This window comes from Belonocnema kinseyi, chromosome 9, assembly GCF_010883055.1.
Source record: "Belonocnema kinseyi isolate 2016_QV_RU_SX_M_011 chromosome 9, B_treatae_v1, whole genome shotgun sequence".
NCBI classification, from domain to species: domain Eukaryota; kingdom Metazoa; phylum Arthropoda; class Insecta; order Hymenoptera; family Cynipidae; genus Belonocnema; species Belonocnema kinseyi.
The window spans coordinates 49,294,419-49,316,287 of record NC_046665.1 but is presented as its reverse complement, the minus strand read 5'-3'; the positions used below and the strand labels follow the sequence as shown (position 1 = coordinate 49,316,287).

At 30.0% G+C, this 21,869-nt stretch overlaps 2 protein-coding genes across 2 annotated transcripts in view; one reads left to right on the top strand and one right to left on the bottom strand.

Moving 5' to 3' along the window:
- Positions 1 to 15,870, bottom strand: part of LOC117180055 (odorant receptor 67a-like) — a 21,597-nt gene extending 5,727 nt beyond the window's left edge. The window contains exons 1-8 of the mRNA XM_033372368.1: positions 15,739 to 15,870; positions 12,385 to 12,504; positions 12,165 to 12,279; positions 11,158 to 11,419; positions 10,971 to 11,087; positions 4,527 to 4,617; positions 3,357 to 3,493; positions 2,675 to 2,810 (exon numbers count right to left, since the gene is read on the bottom strand). Of these exons, the coding sequence (XP_033228259.1) occupies positions 2,675 to 2,810; positions 3,357 to 3,493; positions 4,527 to 4,617; positions 10,971 to 11,087; positions 11,158 to 11,419; positions 12,165 to 12,279; positions 12,385 to 12,414 (888 nt within the window). The 5' untranslated portion in view covers positions 12,415 to 12,504; positions 15,739 to 15,870. The remainder of the gene's footprint in view (positions 1 to 2,674; positions 2,811 to 3,356; positions 3,494 to 4,526; positions 4,618 to 10,970; positions 11,088 to 11,157; positions 11,420 to 12,164; positions 12,280 to 12,384; positions 12,505 to 15,738) is intronic.
- A 337-nt stretch (positions 15,871 to 16,207) lies between these two features.
- LOC117179794 (ionotropic receptor 75a-like) overlaps positions 16,208 to 21,869 on the top strand; it is a 91,369-nt gene continuing 85,707 nt past the window's right edge. The window contains exon 1 of the mRNA XM_033371905.1: positions 16,208 to 16,319. The gene's annotated coding sequence lies outside the window, so the exon portion shown is untranslated. The remainder of the gene's footprint in view (positions 16,320 to 21,869) is intronic.

Genomic DNA, 21,869 nt, shown 5'->3' with positions numbered 1-21,869 from the left:
GAGTATTGGCTGGAGAAGTGTGGACGGGGGGAAGTAGTGAATGAAGAATTTGTGGTAGGAGATAAGAAAATATTAATTGATAAGTAAGTGATTTTAATTTTGTAAATAATTGCAAATATGTTAAACAAAAAATATTATTTTTGACATTTGTCAAATATATCATTTATCCCAATAAATAGTAACTTTTTATGATTTATTGGAAAAACCATTGCTTAAACAAATAATAATTTGTTTCAAAAAATGAAAACTAGTTTAAGAAGATGAGGAATTTGTAATTTATCCAATATAAAGAATTAATGCTGAACTAATTCTTAAAAATACCCTCTTTCGCATGAATTTGCATGCAACGGCTATTTTTCATTTTTTGGGCATTTTCCGGGCATAATAAAAGGGGGTTAGAAGGATCAAAAGCAAATGTTATTGAGAGGAAATTACTCCTTGAAGATACTTTATGAGGTGACCAAACTTTCCATGGCGGACCGAAGGAACCGAATGGAGCCTCTACGAAGTACCCGTAAAAACCCCATTGGTCACGGAATAATCGCAATAGTTTTTTTGCAACGGTAAAAAGTTTAATAAGTATAAGACGTATAACACCTGTTGACTGCTACACTTCAAACGCGTCGCCTATGAGTAGCAGTCAACAGGCGTTATACGCCTTATATTTTTTTAAACTTTTTAGCGTTGCAAAAAAAAAATTATTGCGATTATTCCGTGACCTTCTAGTGTGCATTTTAACGTAGAATCTGAATTTCAACCATTTAAAAGTTGATTTTGCTGTTTCTTCGAGTTTTTAAAAAAGGAACCGAATGGGGTCTTTACGGGTACTTTGTAGATGCGCCATTCGGTTCCTTCGCTCCGCCAGGAAATTAATTTGTAAAAATGAAGAAAAAGTAGTTTTCTCCATTTGTTCGTATACAGAGAGTTTTTCACATTTAAAGCCACAAGTTAATTTTAAAAGTCTAGGTTAATGCAGATGGATTTTGAGGAAAAAGTAGATATTATTAAACCAGAATATGAACAAATGGGTGGGGGCGGGGGGTCAATCGACAAAAATCAGAGGTCGAATTTTAGACCATCCAAATATGCACCCTGTTAAAATAAATTTCTACAAGAAACTCAAACATTTCTACTAATTTTGTATGTGATCGAAAATTTGTACTTTTGGTTTAGAAAACTACACGCGTGTTATTATTTTAACCACGTACAGTTGAAATAATAATTCCAGTAAAATTGTTTATTTGTATTTTTTGTAAGTTTTTATTTTTTGCTTGGATCAAAATAAAAATTATCTAAAAAAATGTGTGTATAAAAAATAATAAACTAAAAATAAAATTTGTAATCATAAACTTGAATCAGTTATTTTTGTGAAATAAACAATCTTAACCTGGACTATTTTTTTCTAAACTACCCAGAGACATCTCCTTCGAAATCGGCAGAAATTAAAAATTATTATTTCAGTTTTTATCTAGATAAAAACTTTGTCCTTTTAATATTTGCCATTTGATCTAAATTATTGATAAAAAATGATAATGATGCACAAAAAATAGTAAATATTTGTGAAAAATGCAATTTAGTTATTTGTAGTATCTTAAAAATTGGTTTTACAAAACGACCGAAAAATTCGGAAAAATAAATTTCCCGACTCTGTAAAATTACCGAGTAATAACATCCCTGAATTGGAAAGTTTTAGGAAAATAAGATTCGGGAAATATAAAACTTCTGAATAATAAAATTCTCGAACAGTCTATAATATTACCGAATAATAAAATCCCCGAGAGAAAATTTTCGAATTGTAGAATATCCAAACTTAAATATTCCTGAATTTAAACAATTAAAATTTTTTTTCTTATAAAATTGATTAAAGTATTACAATTAAAATTATATTACAATTAAATTGTTTTATTCATAAATAGATTTTAATTGTTGATATTCGAGAATTTTCGAATTCAGAAATTTTATAATTAGGCAATTTCATTATTCGGGAATTTTATCATTGAGGACTTATATTAGAGACGACTGAAAAATTCCAAAAAATATTAAATTTTCCTAAATGGAAAATGCACGAATAAAAAAATTCCCGAACAGTTTGTAATATGACCGAATTGGAAAATTTGCAATAGTTGATAATATTAACGAATTTTATTATTCTCGAATAATAACATTGCCGACAGAAGATAGTCGAATAGTAAAATATCCGAAGTAGAAAATTCCCGGATATAAACAATCACATTTTTTCACAAATATTATTTTCTATTTATTAAAAATAAGATAATCGTATATTCTTCTCAACAAAAAATTATGTTTTATGTTTAAAGTTTCTAAAATTATTGTTTAAATTTCAAATAACAATAATTGAAGAAAATATATTTCTGAATGAAATTTTTCTTGATTAAATTCGGGAATTTTCTAGTCAGATATTTCATTATTCGGAAATTTTCAACTTTGGTAATATCATGAACTATCATGAATTTTTGTTATTCGGGAATTTCGTTATTCAGTAATTTAATCATTCGAGAATTTTTCAATTCGGGAATTTTACAGTGTCGGGAATTTAATTTTTCGGCATTTTTCAATTGTCCCAAATTCATCAGGTGCAAAATAAAAAATAAAAATTCTTAATCGATGTATGTTTTATAAATATTAAATTGACTATAAATTGTTAATTTCTTACCGCGCTAAATGTTTCCATAGAAAGAGCGAATGATCCACCAAATGCTCTTATTTTACACGGACGATGACTTCTAAGCATTATTAAAAGAAGGAGTTTTTGAGCCTTAATAGGCATTCGATACCACTCTAAACCGTATCTGTAATTAGTTTTAAAATTGTCAAAATATATTGTTATTACACGGTAGGATCGGCCGAAAATGCAAAATGTGGGAAAATGCAAGAAAGTGGTCCTTTGGTGTCGCAGTAAGGTCAAAAATAATTTATTTTGAGAATTAAAAAAATTACTTATGTGTAAGAAAATTATGTCAATTCTTTATATGTTCTGTTTTTGTCATTAATTACTATGTTAAAAAAAAAAATAACTAAAGTTATAATTTTTTTAAATTACCAAAAATTATTATTATTATATACTAATGTAATAACAATATAATATGATAACAGTACTACACCTAAAGAAAAGTTATATTTCTACAAATTATATTTTTATCAACATTTTATACCAAAAACAGTACATGCAAAAAGTTACCACAATTTTCATACCTATATGGATTTTTGTAAATTATGTTGACACCCATTGGAGCATTTTTGATTTCAAAAAGTCATTTTTTTAAATTTACAAAATATATTTTTTTATTTTCGACCCATCCTATTACACTGTATTATTACGGTCTGTGAATAATTACACAGAATGCCCAATTTCTTCACTGGAGTCAATCAATTTTTGTCCTGGCAGAATATTATAAAATGCATGTAATATTTGTCCAAGTGCAAAGGGCAGAACTTGCACGAATTCCTCAAATGTTTCTAATTTTATGGCTGTCTATAAAAAATTAAAATTATATTTAAGTATTTTATTTTTTATTATGAAAAGGTAAATCAATACTCTATTATGAAGTAACTTCTTCCCTTTTTTTTCTTAAATTTGAAAATCTTCTAAAAAATCTAAAATTGAGAATTTTTATCCATTTTCCCCCTCTTCTCCATTTTTAAAAACGTTTTGATTAATTTTTTAAGAATCATAAATCGAATTTCAAGAAATTGGAAACCAAGAAGTTTTAAAATGATTTTCTTTACAAAAAAGGGGGAAAAAATTCCTCCGAATAAAATTAATTTAGGTAGTAATGTTGAATTAAAACTAAAATGCTTTAAATTTGTAATATTTTGAATGAAGGTATGAAATTCTTAACAAAATTTTCAAGTAAGTAAATTAGTTTTCCACTAAAATGATGAATCTTCTACCACAAAAATTAATTTTTAACTAATTTATTCAACGTAGTTTAATTTTTGACTAAAGAAGATGAATCTTAACGAAACATGTAATACTGTAATACGTAAACCGAAAAAGATTTTAATTTTAAATCAGCCTGTTCAATGCATGGAAAAAACATCTTTTCAACAAATTAGTTGATTTGTCACCCAAGCTATTGAATTTTCAAGCCAAAAAGATCAATTTTCTATAAAACAGTTGAATTTACAACACAAAAATGTGAATTTTTATCAAAAAAGTTAACTTACAATTAAATAATAGAATTTTCCACCGAAATAGTTGGATTGTCAAACACAATAAGACGAAGTTGGAGCCAAGAAAGAGTTTTCAGTCCAAAATGAAAAAACATTTCAACCAAATTGTTAAATTTGGAAACAAAAAACATGAATATTCTACAAAATATTTGAATTTTGAACACAAAATTTAATTTTAAGCACTGAAGTGTTCATTAGTATTTTCAAAGCTAGCCAAAGAACATTTTTTACACACAAAGGACCCATATGATGAAAATGTTTTGATTAATAAATGAAATAGCCTCTTAGTCATTATGAATTTATTTTTTATTTGTAATAAAAAATTCATTTACCACGTATCCTGTAGTGCTGAGTAACGCCATGCACATCAGAATTTGGATAAATAATGCCACTCCATAAATTGATTCAATGGTTTCAACATATCTTAATAAAAATAAATGAGGTGTAATTCAAAATTATAACTTGTATACAGTCGTCTAAGGTCAGGGAATTAAAAACTGTTTCGGAAGAGTAAAGGAAAGCCATTGATATTTCAACCAAGAAAGGTTTTAATTTTAAACAAGAAATAGTTGAGTTAAATAAATAAACACGAATGTTGAACAAAAGCGTCGCCAGTTTAGTTTTCAATCCGGAAATATAAATTTTAAACAGAAAAGGGGTGAAGAAAGTTGTTGAATTTGCATTCATACTTGTGGATTCTTTTAACAAAAATACATTTTTTAAACAAAATACACGAAGTTATAACAAAATAGGTAAATTTTCAACCAGAGATGAATCATGAAAAAAGTAGTTAAATTTGCAAATGCAGGTTCCTGTTAACAAAAAAAACCGACTGAGATATTTGCATGACAAACTATCAGTATCAAATTAGCTCAACTTCAGTGTACAATTTGATATGTTTAAGGGGATGATTTTGAGATGAAACTCCTCGCAAGTGTTCCTCCATTTTCATACAATACATTTTCCAATTTGTAGGCCAGAATAATAATATTTAGGGCCTCTTTTAAAGCTTTAAACCAGTAAATTTCAAAATTTAATCTATGATATCGAAAGCAGCGGCGATTATGAGTCCTAATGGCAGTAATGGGAGCGGGGGCGAGAACGGTTACCTTTTTCGATGATACTGAATCCTTCGAAATTTTTTTGCTCACTTTTCCCGACAATAGACTTGGCCTTCGGGTGGCCGTGACGTCACTGCAATGCAGGTTCTCAATGAGGAAAATTTCACAAATAAAAATAAAATTTTAAAATTAATGCAATGCACATTAAGCCATCTTTTATTTTATGATAAATATATTCTGCTTGATAATTTGAATAAGAGTAATTATAAACATATCCTTAAGAACCTATAAAAAACCATAATCACAAAAATGAATTTTTTATTTTCAAACGCAGTGAATAAGACAATTAAGAATAAATATAACATAATTTTGAAATTTCTATAACTCGGATTAATTTTTACTTTATTCCCTAAGCACCAGAAAATTGTGATAGAATTTACTTTACACGTAGAGGTTAAAAACTTTTCATCTTTTTACATTCTCATTTAGGGGTTAAATCTACTATGTCAAGATTCTTTTTGGTAATGTTAACAACATTCTATTGAAGTAGACTGGGAAAATATGGCGCTCCCGCAAAACACGTTTTTTATTATTGCTTGCGATGAGAATGATAACTCCGGGAACGATTGTCTGCAATTCAAAATTTTATACAAAAAATAGTTGAATTCAGCGAAATAAAAGGATTTTCAACCAAATAATTTGAATCCTTACCAAACACAGATTAATTTGCAACTAAATAGTTGCGATTTGCAATCATAATAATACAAATAACTTCCCTTTATCGAAAATGCCCGAACTCTATTATGTTTTCCCTGACATTCCCTAATTTTCCGGAACCATCAGATCTGTAGCAACTCTAATGCTTGCAAGCAATTATAAAAAACGTGTTTTGCGTGAGCGCCATATTTTCCCAGTCTGCTTCAATAGAATGTTGTTAACATTACCAAAAAGAATCTTGACATAGTAGATTTAACCCCTAAATGTGAATGTAAAAAGATGAAAAGTTAACCTCTACGTGTGAAGTAAATTCCATCACAATTTTCTAGTACTTAGGGAATAAAATACAAATTAATCCGAGTCATAGAAATTTCAAAATTATGTTATATTTATTCTTAATTGTCTTATTCACTGCGTTTGAAAATAAAAAATTCATTTTTGTAATTATTGTTTTTTATAGGTTCTTAAGGATATGTTTGTAATTGCTCTTATTCGAATTATCAAGCAGAATATATTTTTTATAAAATAAAAAGATGGCTTAATGTACTTTGCATTAATTTTAAAATTTTATTTTTATTTGTGAAATTTTCCTCATTGAGAACCTGCATTGAAGTGACGTCACGGCCACCCGAAGGCCAAGTCTATTGTCGGGTAAAGTGAGCAAAAAAATTTCGAAGGGTTCAATATTATCGAAAGAGGTAACCGTTCTCGCCCCGCTCTCATTGCTGCCATTAGGACTCATAATCACCGCTGCTTCCTATATCATAGCTTACATTTTGAAATTTACTTGTTTAAAGCTTTAAAAGAGGCCCTAAATATTATTATTCTGACCTAAAAATTGGAAAATGTATTGTATGAAAATGGAGGAACACATGCAAGGAGTTTCATCTCAAAAGCACCCCCTTAAACATATCAAATTGCACACTGAAGTTGAGCTCATTTTATATTGATAGTTTGTCATGCAAATGACTTAGTCGTTTTTTTTGTTAACAGGAACCTGTATTTGCTCCAGTACAAATCGCCTGATATATTTCCGACGTTTTTTCCAGGATATTTGAGATTTTATTTGATTTGTTCAGAAATAAAAGAATTGTGCAGCTAATCCAATTTCATAGCGCAGCCGTTGCTAATAAGTCCACAATAGATCGAACCTTTTTTGTGCACTATAAAATTATGAACATTTTTTCACATCACCCTATTCGACCTAAAATCAACAGTTCTCGAGTAATTTTAAAAAACATGTTATTGTTTAACACTTTCCAGAATTTCGGAACTTTGCCGTACTCGTTTGTTTCGGGACTTTTTACAATATCTTTATAAAGCCATTACCAACGTATCTGTGAAAAAAATGCTACTTATACGAATTTTTTTTTAAAGTGATATTTGTTCCCCGTTGACTGGACTATAAGGGAGATGAGAACTTATACCTAAATTGTTGATTTTCGAAACCAAAATGACGAATTTTCTAATATAAAGTTAATGTTGAACCAATTAGTTTAATTTTCCATCCAATAGATGGATTTTTTATCGAAGAGATTGATTTTCTAAAAAATTAAAAAAAAAACACATGGATTCTCAACAAAATAGTTAAATTTTAAACCAAATAATGACATGAATCTTGAGGTAAAAAATAATGGGCAAAAAGCTGATGCATCGACCAAAAGAGACGAAGTTTTGAACTAAATTTATGCGAAAAAAGAAATCAATAGAATTATTAAATTTTCAAACCAAAAAGACCATTCTTCAGAAAAGAGTGGAATTTTAAAAAAGATACAATCAACAACATAGAAGATTTCAGCCAAACTGATGGATTTTTTAGCATAAAAATGAATTGTCAATCAAAACCGTTGATTTTTCAAGAGAATAATTAAATTTCCAACAAAATAACAAAAATTTTAGATTAAAAAAGATAATTGAAATATTAATAGTTGACTTCTCAGTCATAAACAATTTACTATCTACCAAAAATGGTTAAATTTTGTTTTGCTTTCTATATATTGAGTTCACGTTTAAGTGGAAAACCGAGAAAAAGGTAAAAAAGAGGAATAAGGTACAGAAGAAAAAATGGATCCTTTATTATTTAAAGTCAACTATATGGTTGAAGTTCTTTAATATTAATTTTTTATTGAAGATTCACTTCTTACTTGAAAGTTAAACGATTTTATTGAAAATCCGTCTTTTTGGTTTGGAATCCTTCGGTTGAAAATGATTCATTTTTAGTTAAATTGCGACTGTCTTGTAGACAAAAAATCAATTCTGCTCAAATATGTAATTCTTCTGTTATAAATTCCTGTTTAAAAAATTCTTATTATATTTTTTAGTATTACAGTTTATTAGTTAAACATTTTTCTTGCTGAAATTTCAACTATTTGGATGGAAATTTAGTAATTTTCTTGAAAATGTATGTACTTTGTTGAAAATCAGCTTTTCAAAATGAAAAAAATGAATATTTTTGTTGTCTGCCAATATATGTATTCCACTTTTTAATAAAAAATTCTACCAGTTCATTGAAAATTTATATGTTTTGCTAAAAAATCATCTTTTTTGGTAAACAAATTAACTTTGCTGGTTGAAAATTGATTTTATTGTTTGAAAATTTATGTTTGCTTGAAAACTCAACTATTATGTTAAACGAAGAGTTTATTTGTACCCAAATTTCGGTGCAGAATGCAAAAAAGCTCTTTCTCCTAAAATATTTGCCGAGTAAATCGAGTTAATTCGTAACGAAATTTCAGTACACGCAGTTGCCGCTTTAGTCAAAAATATATTTTTTGTTGTTGAAAATACATTTGTCAACTTAAATTTCAACTATTCTATATTGAAGTTAAAAATTTCTCTTTGTTAGTTCTAAATTGAAATATTTGGTCGAAAATTCATATCTAAAAATTGAATATTTTTAACGAAAAAGTTAATTATTCCATTTTTGGTTGAAAGTTGATTCTTGTTACTTAAAACTCAATTATATTGAAACTCTTCAATAGCCCTCCCTTCTATAGCCCTTCCGAGAATTGAGGCGGCAACGCATGTAGGTGTAACAGGAGCTGCGCGGAATGCGCGGGATATGCGTCTATCACTCAGGCGAACATTCAAGAATGAACAAACAAAAGCGAAGCGGGCTATATTGAGTTAGTTACGACACACCGTCAGCCCCAAAATTGGCGCTATATAAGAGTTTCACTGTATTTGGTTGAAAACTCATGGATTTGGTTGAAAGCTTTTTTTTCGTAGAAAATTTATTTTCCTGTTGTAAAATTTATGCCTGATTGAAAATTTATTTAGATTGCTGAAAATTCAAGTACTTAAACTTCTTTGTTAAAAATTCATTCTTTTAAATCTTCTGGGTTAAAAATTCATATTTTTTATTGAAAAAATTAACTATGTGGTTAAAGGTGCATCGAGTTTGTCGAAAATTCATCTACTTGGATGATAGTTGAACGATTTTCTTGAAAATTTATTTTTTGTTTGGAAATGTAACTACATATATCTTTGAAGATTCATTTCTCTTTTTGATTGTATTTTTTTTAAACTGAAAACTTATCTGTTTTATTTTTGGCTCAATATTAATTTTTTTATGATAAAACTCTAACTATTTGGCTAATAATTAATTTTTTCAGTTGAAAACCCAACTATAAGGTTGTTTCCAAAGGCAGATATCATTTTCCCAATAAATGGATCTTATAGTATATAAAATTCTAATTTAAAAAACGTCCATAAAATATTTTTTACATGTTGTTTACTATTTTTAATTTAATTTTGAAATATGAATTCTCTATCACGATGTCGATTGGCGGGCCCCCTTTACGTCAAAGGGGTAGGATTTTCCACCAATCAAAGCTTATGTGTCAGTGATTCTCAAACATCTTCAAGTATGTGTCTGTACACATAAATAAAATAAACATAATTTAGTATACTTTGTATAAACTATAAATTTATACTTATTATTTATGTATGATGACATAAAAGTATCGTTAGTTTACATCAAAGCTTCTTTGTCAAATTGATAGATAATTATGAGAACCTCTGAGTCACGTGACACCAACTTGAATAAATATCTTACCGCCTTCAATTTTAAATAATTTTTTTCTGTTAAAGCACTCAACAGAACAAAAAAATTATGACTCACATTCGATTCGGATTAAAATTATGTAATGAAAAATTATTTTATCGAAAATCGCGAAACAACCCTTTTCAGTCAGAAAGTAATTTTTTAGATAATAAGTTCAACTTTTTAGGATAAAATTTGTGTATCTTGTTTTAAATTCATCTTTGTTGTAGTTGAAAATTTAACTATTTTGTTGAAAATTTGGTTTATTGGCTGAAAATTGCCTTTTAACTTATGATTTGTGTGTTTTAGTTGCAACTGCATATATTTTTTTGAAAATTGATCTATTTGTAAAAAATTAATATTTTTGGTTGAAAATCCATCTTTTTGATTGAAAAATCAACTATTTGGTTTAAAATTCATCTATAGATACATTTTTGTGGAAATGCAATGACTCTAAGTTCTAATATGTGTGAATTTACGTTTTTTGTAGTAAAAATTGTTCTTACCTAAGATCTTCCAATTACCTCCTCGCCCTTATTATAAACAGTAATATTTGAAATTTCCCCCCAATCGTCCTACGTGACTAATGAATGACCCCATATACCATTCTGTATGAGAAAATCAAAAATTGTTCAGAAAAAATATAGGGGAAGTCAGAGACTTTAAAAATTGGGACTGTGTTTTATAGCACACCAAACTCTCGCTTTGAGTCCAGTGTCAGGTGATGCCTTCAAATAACCTTGGACTTATTTCGGAGGGGATAAAAACTTTAACAGTGAGGGCCGCTTGACTCGCTTCCAATTGGAATATATATCTATACCCATAATGTCGCAAGCGCTCTCGCGCTGCTCCTCTGAGAAACTGAGGATACTAGCAGTTCTAGGAAGGCTGAGAACGAGGTGACTGAAAGCGACAGTTTTGTGTAATAATTGAAATAAAATTTAAATATCTACGTGATGGCATTTCGGTGGTAAGCGATGCACAGAGAAATTTCATTTGTTATTTCTTCATCTCTTTTGGAACAAGATCTTGCGGTATCAGAATTTTTAATAATATTTTCCAATCGGTATCTAGAAAAAAAAAGTTCAAGTAAGTTTTTATTATTCAAATAATTTTAATTTTTCTTGATTAATTTCTTACCGCAGAACGGAAAATATACCGCAGGTTTGTTCCACAAACTTCACATACATAATATCAACGCATATTATTGTTGTCATATTACTGAACTCAACCAAATTTTCGTGAAATAAAAGGAAGAAAAAATATTTTTCTTCATCCAGAAAATAATTTGAGCTGTATGCTCTTTTCATAGGTCTAGACTCATTTAAAGGCTTGATAATATCAAGAAATGGCGGAATGTATGTTGAAAATATAAACATACAAGCGGCAGAATAAACAGTCACTGAAAATTTCGAATTAATAAGATTTATTTTTCGATACATTGTAATACTTTAACCTTTGAGTATGGGTGTGCGGTCTCATAGACCGCACCACGTTTCAGATATGTGTGGGTTCCTAACCCCCCCCCCCCCGGCCTTCCTTGAGGCTTCAGCTTTATTTGTGATTTCGCTGAGCTTGGTGGACAGGGCGAGCTTCTGCGTGTAATTAGTGAGTAATGTCCGATAAAAGCTCATAAGCGTTCTGTAAGACTGCAAGTTCACGTTAGCGTCACAATTTTATATTTTTGTTTCAATTTATTTCAATATGTTTCAAATGTAGGATCTCACACACAAATAAACTGCAGCTGGGTGCGGTTACTCCAGAGTGGTGCGGAGTATTAATTTCTTACTTCTTCGAATGTCCCTTCTTATACTTGCATAAATTTTATAAAAATACTTTTTTATTTAATTATATATATACCGGAACTTGGATATATGACGGGTTTTGGGCAATGGTCGCAGTGGCCTTGGCGTAAATCCAGACATTTTAAACGCATGGTAACGTATGACTGAACCAGAAATGTAAACAGTACTTTCAGCCTCGCTGCGACTTTCACCGCGGAATTAATTCCCGAAAGGACATAAACCCGGGCATCTTAAATCCAAGGTCCATTGTATAACGGTGTGTGATACCTTAGATCCATGTTAGTGCAAAAATAAAATCACCTCCATACTCAAAGGTTAAACTGGTAAAATATTGGCTTTCACCTGCGTATGCTATTATTAAAAATCTCCCTTTGAGAGCATATTCTTTTAAAATGTCAACTTCCCGACTAGACATTAATAACCAATGAGACTTTATTTGCTCAAGAAGACTTCTCATCTGTTATCAAAAAAGACTTTATAAGTTAGTCAATACAAATTAAGTTGAAAATATCCTATAATCAAAATTTTACATCAACTGTTATGCTTGCCACGATAAACACACCTTTCTCATACTCATGATGCTATTGGACATTTTTGTAGCTCCAATCAAATTAGTTATAATGATTGTCAGGTTGTTTATGATTTCATCAAAATTAAGTTCAAGGGTGAGCAAACCGATGACCTGTGTAAGATATTCAAATATATTAAGATTTTTTTTCTTGAAAATTATGTTTTTAAATTCTATTTAGAATGATAGTTCACAGGGATCACAGTTGATATACATCCGAAAGTAAAAATAAGAAAATTGCATTATTCCCATTATATCGCGTGCCCCGCGCAACAGATACGGTGCACCAATTACGGCCGTGTAATATTCTGATTGAGTCGTGTGCCCCACAAAATAGGTACGGCGCAACAAACGCAATCGTGCAATATTCTAATTAGGTTACGCGCCTCAAATGCCGAGGAGTAGTTTCTCAAATTATCTATAGTTATTGTTAACTATTAAATTTAATATTATTCATTACCTTACTTTATTATTAGGTGTTATTAGACTACTTATCACGTTATATCATAGTAATTATAATTTGACCCTAGTGACACCGTGTCATTTTATTATCTCAGTATATTATTATATAGTTCTGTAATATTATAATAATTACGCTCAGCCTATGACATTTATTAGTATTTATCCTGTTCTAAATTAAAAATAAGAAAGTATAACGCTGGAGAAAATACGAGGCACGGCGCCTCAATCAAGACCATGTAATCTTCTGATTAGCTCGCGTCTCCTGACGAATAGGCACGGCGCACCAATCACGACTGTGAAATTTTCTGATTAGGTCACGCGCCCCAAATATCGAACAGTGGGGAAAAAAATGAGAAGAGAGTTCCTCGCTACTCCACTCGCGAGCAGAGTACATTTTTCACCCAAACACATTAGACTTAATAATGTAAGCTGCGAAAATCCTTCCTGTCGAAAACAGAAACTTAAACATGTTACGTAGGCTGTATTTGATACGCTAAATATATAAGCTTTTTATATAAATAGTTTGTTTTTCCTTGAGTGTGCCTACTTAAAAATTCCAAAAATCTGTTCTATTAAGAGAAAGAATGCAAATGAACAAATTATTCGAGATTCATCTCAGAATGTGGCTCTCACTCTTAATTCGTTATAATCAATGGCTCTGTCCTGTTCGTTCCAACAAACAGTGACTAGAAAACCGTTAATTGTAACGAAGCGAAACTTTTAGTACGTTTGCCGAATATTATAACTGGGCCATTTCAACCAAAAGTGCCCGGAGATTTTTTTTTATAGAACTGAGCTTTCTGAAGAGAAAAGCGTGGCGCAGGTTTCGGGGATGCTCACCACCGGGTTGTCAACAGGAGTTGACAGCCTTTAATCTCGGCCATCAACATAAGTTGGCGGGGTTTCCCTGCGTTCGTGAACAGTAGTTTTCGAAAGGTTGTCAACAGGAGTTGACGGTTTCAAGGTAAGGTCGCCAACGAGCACCGCCTACGAGTCCTTGCACCAGCTTGGTTTGCCCTCTATCTTTTCCTCATTTTGTTCTCCTCCACTAATCCGCCACCTCGTTTTTCTTCTCTTTCCATGAGAGGCGTTACCATTGGAGGAAAGTGAAAATTTTGGAATTTGTATTTGGTCAACCAGTCGAGTGGAAGACCTTCTTCGATGTAGTTAAGGAATAATTTTTGCCAGTTCTAATAATTAAATTTTGATTCTTTTTTTGCCGTTATGAATGTTGTATGAATTTCTGCTGTTTGCGCATATTGATAACGTTGGGCATTGTGGCACAATGTGATCTGCTTGCGTTAAATTTAAAATGTTTACTTTCATGATAAATGGCCGACAAACTGCCACATCAACTTACCCTAGCCCCTACTGTCTTATTACATTAGGAGACCTGAGAAATTGTGCTGAATCATATGATAAGGAGGTAACTGATGCAGCTCATAGTAGTAATGTAACGAGTTATAACTGGGCTATGCAATTAAAACCGCGCGCAGGCGTAGAAAGAGAAAACGAGAATATTTCTTGCACATCAAAAGGTAAGCAGTATAACTATTGTCGCAGTACAATAAATCAACCTCTTCTCAATGAAAATGATGATAATTCTGTCCTTCAATAATACGTAATTTTTGAATTGCATATTTAATAAGCAATTGTGAATCATTTATTTTGGGATGGTTAGTTTTTCTTACGGATAGAGAAAAGGTATCAATGTGGCCACCAAAAAGTTAACTAACCAAAAAGTTAGTTGAAAGTTAGCCCAAAAAACTATCATGGATAAGTTTTTGAGGGAAACACATGTCGAAAACTTTTAAAGAAATTGGATAAAATTATCAATCCAGTCATTTATAAAGACATTGAGAGTCTACGTTTAGTACCTTTTTAACTGCTTTCCAGACCATGAACAAAGTGGTTAACTGCTTCGTTTAGATATAGATTCTGATTTGACTTAATCACATAATGAATTTGAAAGTCTGGAAATTTCGATGGCATTGAAAATTCATGTCTTCGTAACACATATAAGGATTCTGTACGATTTTTCGATAATAATGGATTAGGTTCATGGTCAGAGCAAGCAGGAGAGACAATTCACAGTGAGTTTTTAAAATTCTAGGAGCGTTATAAAATAAACGTTCTTGAAGACTCCTCTTATACATCAAGGCTCAAACAGGCAGTCGTAGAATTCTCATTGCAGCATATCTAGATAAAGGTATAAAGGCTATGAAGTAAAAAATTAACAACAAAAATTGAGAATGAAAAAATACAAAATAAATTTTAAGCGGTGAAAAATAAAAAATCAATTGGGATATTCTCCCAGGCGGACCGAAGGGACCGAATGGAGCCTCTACAAAGTACTCGTCCGGTGGCAAGCTGAAAGTGGTTTCTCGTAAAAATCGAATGTCACATAGTCATTCTCATTTATACATAGTATATTGTATATTTATATAATTTCCATCCAGTGCAAAGTATATTCTGATATACTCGTGGTCAGTATGACAAAACGTATTTTTGAGGTATTTTGAGAAGGGGATCAGCTACGATTTCAATGTGAGTGGTTTTTGCAACAATAAATAGTTATTTACAAACTTATACAAATAGTTTTTAGGTCGATTATAATCAGAAAAATCGATCCTTGAGGAGTACTGTGATTTATTAGAATAGATTTTATCTAACTAATTTTTTAATTTTGGTTTGAAAATGTAATGGCCAAAAACAGCAGAAATTAATGTCATATACATAACGGCAAATACTAATAGATATGAAATCATTAAAACCCACCAGCTTGCGCGGTTACTATGCCAAGCTTCTTTCCGTGTACATAACGGGAAAAATAATATAATTTTTTCTATCTAACTTAATACATCGAAGATAATTTAAAAAAATTACCGCTCCTATTGCAAGAGTAATATTCAAAAGAAGAAAACAAGTCGAAATTATAATGTGTTTCTTTCTGGATTGATAGGGCCATTGGCCAATAACAGATGTTGAAATTTTATTTAGTCTGAAATAACGATTGTCAAAGAAGTCCATGACTTGAAAATTTGAAAGCAACTGAGAAGGATAAGGAAGACACAGCTTGAAATAATCCATAATAAATCAGCATCGTAGGGGTAATTTTCTTCTAGAAAATGTATTCCCAGGTTCCGTATAATGGAACGATTAAAGTTTGCAAGTTTTATGAAGCTATGACTTACGGAGAATTAAATATGCCAGGCGACAATTTCGTTTCCTGGAAAAAACCATGGTATAGAGACTATGGTATAGAGAGATTATGATGAAGCCCTACATGTTTCTATTGATTAGTAGCATTTGAGTTATTACCTTCGAAGTTGAAATAACGCATTATCTTTATAATCAGTTGCTTGCTAGGGTTTGAGTTACAAAAATAATGAGGAAATTTCCCAGCCGCATACCTGATATTATTGATGGATTGCGTAAAGACTGCTAGAGAAATATTTAAAATAGGGGTCTGTATAAGTTATAGTCAAGAATTATTGCTCTGCACCTATGTGTCATAAAAAATGGCTTTTTTTAAAATTAAGGATTTCCTATTTTACTATGTATTCTTTAGAATTAGAATTATAACACAATTTTGCTGAAAAAACTGAGAACTTTGAACAAATTTAGCTTTTCTTGTGTACAATTTTTGGTTTAATCTGAATTTAATATATTTTTTGTGGAATTTCCTGTTTTTTATTTGTTAATATCATGTAAAACCCAGAGTGCCTAAAAAATAATTTTTTTTTCGTTTTTTTCTTCAAATTTTCAATTTACTTATTTTATTGCAGATTTTTTAGTTTATTCTTTGTTAAATATATTTTTACAGCATTATATATATATATATATATATTTATTCATTTATTTATTTTATGAATGTGTATTTAGGTGAAAATTCAAAAATTGAACTGTTTTGCTGGTGGAAAGTTTGGCTATGTATTAAAAAATGCGGAAAGTTGTATCAAATGAAATTCTTTAGACGGTGAATTTACAAAATTTCAATGGTTGTGAGGGGACTTTGAAGAAGATGATTTTCTTTAATTCTCCTTCGTGGCATTATTAAGCCTCAGGAAATGTGACGTAATTGTAAACCAACTCTCAACATATGTAGCTCGCTGTGCTCTTTGTATCAGTTTCGTAATAACTCTAAAAGACGCCGGGCGTGTACCTTGAGAATGGGGAAAAGGTCAAAAAGAAAAGTCTAAAGTTTGAATATTTGTCCTTTTTAAAAATTGTGTTTTGTTATGCAGATAATAGGGAATCCGGAAACGTATTTAAAGATAAATAATTCATATCAATTTATTATAATTTTGTGACGAAAAAGAAATTTCAAACCTAAAAAAGACAAATAATGCTGAGATTTTGACCCGGGGGAGGGGGATCACATGAACTCCCATGTAATACAACGCTGCTGCATAGTCCAGTCAATGAAGGATTTGAGAAAAAAATTCGTAAAAGTAGCATTTTTTTCACAGATACGTTGGCAATGGCTTTATAAAGATATTGTAAAAAGTCCCCAAAAATACGTGTACGGCAAAGTACCGAAATTCTGGAAAGTGTTAAACAATCACATGTTTTTTAAAATTACTCGAGAACTGTTTATTTTAGGTCGAATATGGTGATGTGAAAAAATGTTCATAATTTTATAGGGCACAAAAAGGTTCTATCTATTGTGGAATTTTTGTTAACGGCTGCGCTATTAAATTGGATTAGCTGCACAATTCTTTTATTTTTAAACAAATAAATTAAAATCTCAAATATCCTGGAAAAAACGTCAGAACTATATCAGGCGATTTGTACTGGAGCAAATGCAGGTTCCTGTCAACAAAAAAAAAACGACTAAATCATTTGCATCACAAACTATCAGTATAAAATGAGCTCAACTCCAGTGTACAATTTGATATGTTTAAGGGGATGCTTTTGAGATGAAACTCCTTGCAAGTGATCCTTCATTTTCATACAATACATTTTCCAATTTGTAGGTCAGAATAATAATATTTAGGGCCTATTTTAAAGCTTGAAACAAGTAAATTTCAAAATTTAATCTATGATATCGGAAGCAGCGGTGATTATGAGTCCTAATGGCAGCAATGGGAGCGGGGGCGAGAACGGTTACCTTTTTCGATGATACTGAACCCTTCGAAATTTTTTTGCTCACTTTACCCGACAATAGACTTGGCCTTCGGGTGGCCGTGACGTCACTGCAATGCAGGTTCTCAATGAGGAAAATTTCAAAAATAAAAATAAAATTTTAAAATTAATGCAATGCACGTTAAGCCATCTTTTTATTTTATGAAAAATATATTCTGCTTGATAGTTTGAATAAGAGTAATTGCATAAATTATTCTTAAGAACATATAAAAAACCATAATTACAAAAATGATTTTTTTATTTTTAAACGCAGTGAATAAGACAATTAAGAATAAATATGACATAATTTTGAAATGTCTATAACTCGGAATTATTTGTACTTTATTCCCTAAGCACTAGAAAATTGTGATGGAATTTACATTACACGCAGAGGTTAAAAACTTTTCATCTTTTTACATTCTCATTTAGGGGTTAAATTTTCTATGTCAAGATTATTTTTGGTAATGTTAATATCATTCTATTGAAGTAGACTGGGAAAATAAGACGCTCCCGCGCCCTTAAAATTCAACTTAAAAATGTTTAATTCTCTTGAAATTTCTTGAATTCATTTTGAATTCTTTGGAGTTTTTTTATTTAACTAAAAAAAAATTACTATGGCATCTTATAAATCACAAATCGAACTTAAGAAGTTATAAATTTATTGAAATTTTGTGAAAATCATAATACATTCCTCGGAATAAACTTCGAATTCCTTCGAATTCAAGCTTAATTCTTTAGAATTTGTAATTAAATCTGAAATTAAATCTTATAATAAAACTTATGCTTATAATATAACTACTTTTCAATTTTCTAAAGTTTTGGATTCCACTTTAAATTATTTATATTCATAAGTTTCTTTGGAATTCAATTCCATTTCTAAAGTCCCTTACAGTTTCTTGAATTTAACTTGAGAATTTTTATAAAATACAACAATAATTCTTTGGATTCATAATTCAATTGGTTGAATTTACTTTAAACTTGTTGGTATTTTTTATAATGAATTAAAAATGCTATTTAATTTTTTGAAATTTATCTGGAATTCTCTGAGATTTATTATGAATTCACTCTCAGTTGTGAAAAGGTTACGATGAATTTTTGGAAATCACAAATCAAACTTCAGAAGTCACAATAAATTCATTGAAATTCACAATGAACTGTTTGAATTCTCCAAAAAAAAAAAAAATCATATATTGTTTGAATTTCTTCGAAATTAATCTAAAAATATTTATAATTCTTTTAATTATTCAATGTCCTCAGAATTGACATTAAATTATTAGAATTATTTAGAAATCCTTAGAATTCATAGGAAATTCTATAGGATTAACTATGAAATCGTTAGAATTCACAATTATGTCTATGTAATTTACCTTGAATTTTTCGGTATTCACGAATTAAACTCTCGAATTCACAATGAATTCTTTGGAGTTCACTATGAATTCTTTTGAATTTATAATTAGCTCTTCGGAATTCATTACAAATTCATTGAATTTTTTTGGAGCTCATAATACATTTTTTGGTAATCTTCAAAACTAATCAAAGAATTATTTAGAGTTCTGTTTAGTTCTTTAAAGCTGTCAAATTTCACCTTGAACTATATGAATTCATGGATTTCTTTGGAGTTCACCCTTATGAAAAAGAACTATTGATAAGTATTGGTTCCAGTACTTTTATCGCGAAAAAGCATTAGCTTTCCAAAACTTATTCGCGAAAAAAGTATTAGATCCAATACTTACCAATCCTCCTTTTTCATGAGGGCACCCCCCGTTTTTTAAGGTACCTTGAAGTTTGTTTAATTTTCTTTAAACATGTTGGTATTTATTTTCATTGAATTCGCTTGTTTTAAAAAAGGTATAATTTTTAGGTTGTCTAGAATCGCGGAAAATATTTTTGCTACGAGCACTGAATTTCGATGCACCTATATGCGGTCTTTCATTAAAAGAAAAAGTTTCGCATGACATTTTCTTCCAGCGTCCATCATTTTATTGATCTTTCCCATAGCTAGAGAATTTTTATTCACCCATATCCTTCGTCTACCTAAGGTGGCGTATTATTAATTTGAACCATAATTATCGGGGGAACGAACTTCTAGACGACTGGCATTTTCACGAAAGAGTAATGCTGATCTGGTGTTAGTGTTAATGTACAAGGTATATCTTAGGGGTTTTTATTGATTAATGTCATTTGATTTCTTACTTTGAACGAAGAAACGTTTCCTTTTGTGGACAGTTTCTCTTGCGGAAGGCCAAAAGTATTTTTCATTTATTTACGTTTATTCTTAATTCCCAACAGTGATCTTAATTAAAACCAGTAACCATCAAATAAAAAATATCATCTTTTCTGTTTAATTAATTTCTTTATTGGTACATTATTATTTAATTCATCTTGCCTTTAGCTTGAATAAAAACAGTTAAAATAAAATTTTTAGCCAATAAACTTCATTGAATTAAATTGATTACTTACTAGGAATTCTGTGGAATTCACTATAAATTCTTCGAACTCGTTAATAAAACTTGAATTCTTTAGAATTCGCACTGTTCTCTTCGGAATTGACATTAAGTTATTTATATTCATCGAATTATTTGGAATTCTTCAGAATTTGACAGAAATTCTACAGAATTCACCATGAAATCTTTTTATTTCTTTAGAATTGACTACAATATCTGAAGGCTACACCATGAATTTTTGTTATTCACAAATACAATTTTATATTCGTCATAAATTTTCTGAAATTTACAATGAAATCTCGAGAATTCACGATCAATTCATTGAAATTCTGTAAGAATTAAACAAAATTCTTTAGAAATCATCATACATTTTTTGGCATTCTTCGAAATCAATCTTAGAATATTTATATTTCATTTCAATTCTTTAAAATATTTTTTGAATTCTATAGAATTCACTGAAAATTCTAAACAATTTGCTATGAATCCGTGCAAATCATCTTTCATAAAATTCTTTGAACTTCATAGTAAATTCTTTGGAATTCTTTGAAATTAGTTATAAAATATTTATATTTCCCGTAACTTCTTTAAATCCCTCGGCATTTTCCTTACATTATTTGAATTCCTTGTAAATTTTTTAAAATATGATAAGAAATCTTAAAGAATTTATTATAAACTTTGGGAACTCATCAATAAATCATTAGAACTCACAATTGATTTTTTGAAATCCACAATGAACTCTGGAATTCACCATTAATTAATCGGGTTTCTTTAAAATTTACTTTTAATTCTATGTTATTCTTTGCAATCAATATTAAAAAATTTATATTTAATTTCATTTATTTAATGCCCTCCGAATTCACCTTAAATGATTTGAACTCATTTTTTTTGTTTGGAATTGTCCTTACTTTTTTTAAATTTCCTTTAATTTTTTTTAGAATTGACTAGAAATTCGATGGCACTGACTACGAATTCTTCCAAATTCACAATTAAATCCTACGAATTTACCTTGAATTCTTTATAACTCACTAAGAATTCTCAAGTATTTATTATTTCTATTTTCACATTATAAAACAAAGCCAATTGTTCATGGAATAAATGGAAGTATAAATTTTGTTACGATTCACAAAATAATTCGAGCTGTATATCCTTTTCATAGGTCGAGACTCATTAGAAGACTTGATACTTTCAAGAAATGATGGAAAATATGTTTAAAGTAAAAACCGAAACCTAGGAGCTACGAACTAAGTATTCAGGAAATCAGATAGCTGCCTGCTAGACAGACCGTTGAAAAAACAACTCAGTGATCAACCTGACCTCAGACTACTTCCGGACTACTTCCGGAGAAACGCCTCGCCAATCGCTACAGGCGATTTTAATTTTTCTCTTTTTTGACTCCAATATAAATAAGTGAGAGTGGGCTGCAGGGTAATGTAATCTAGAACAATT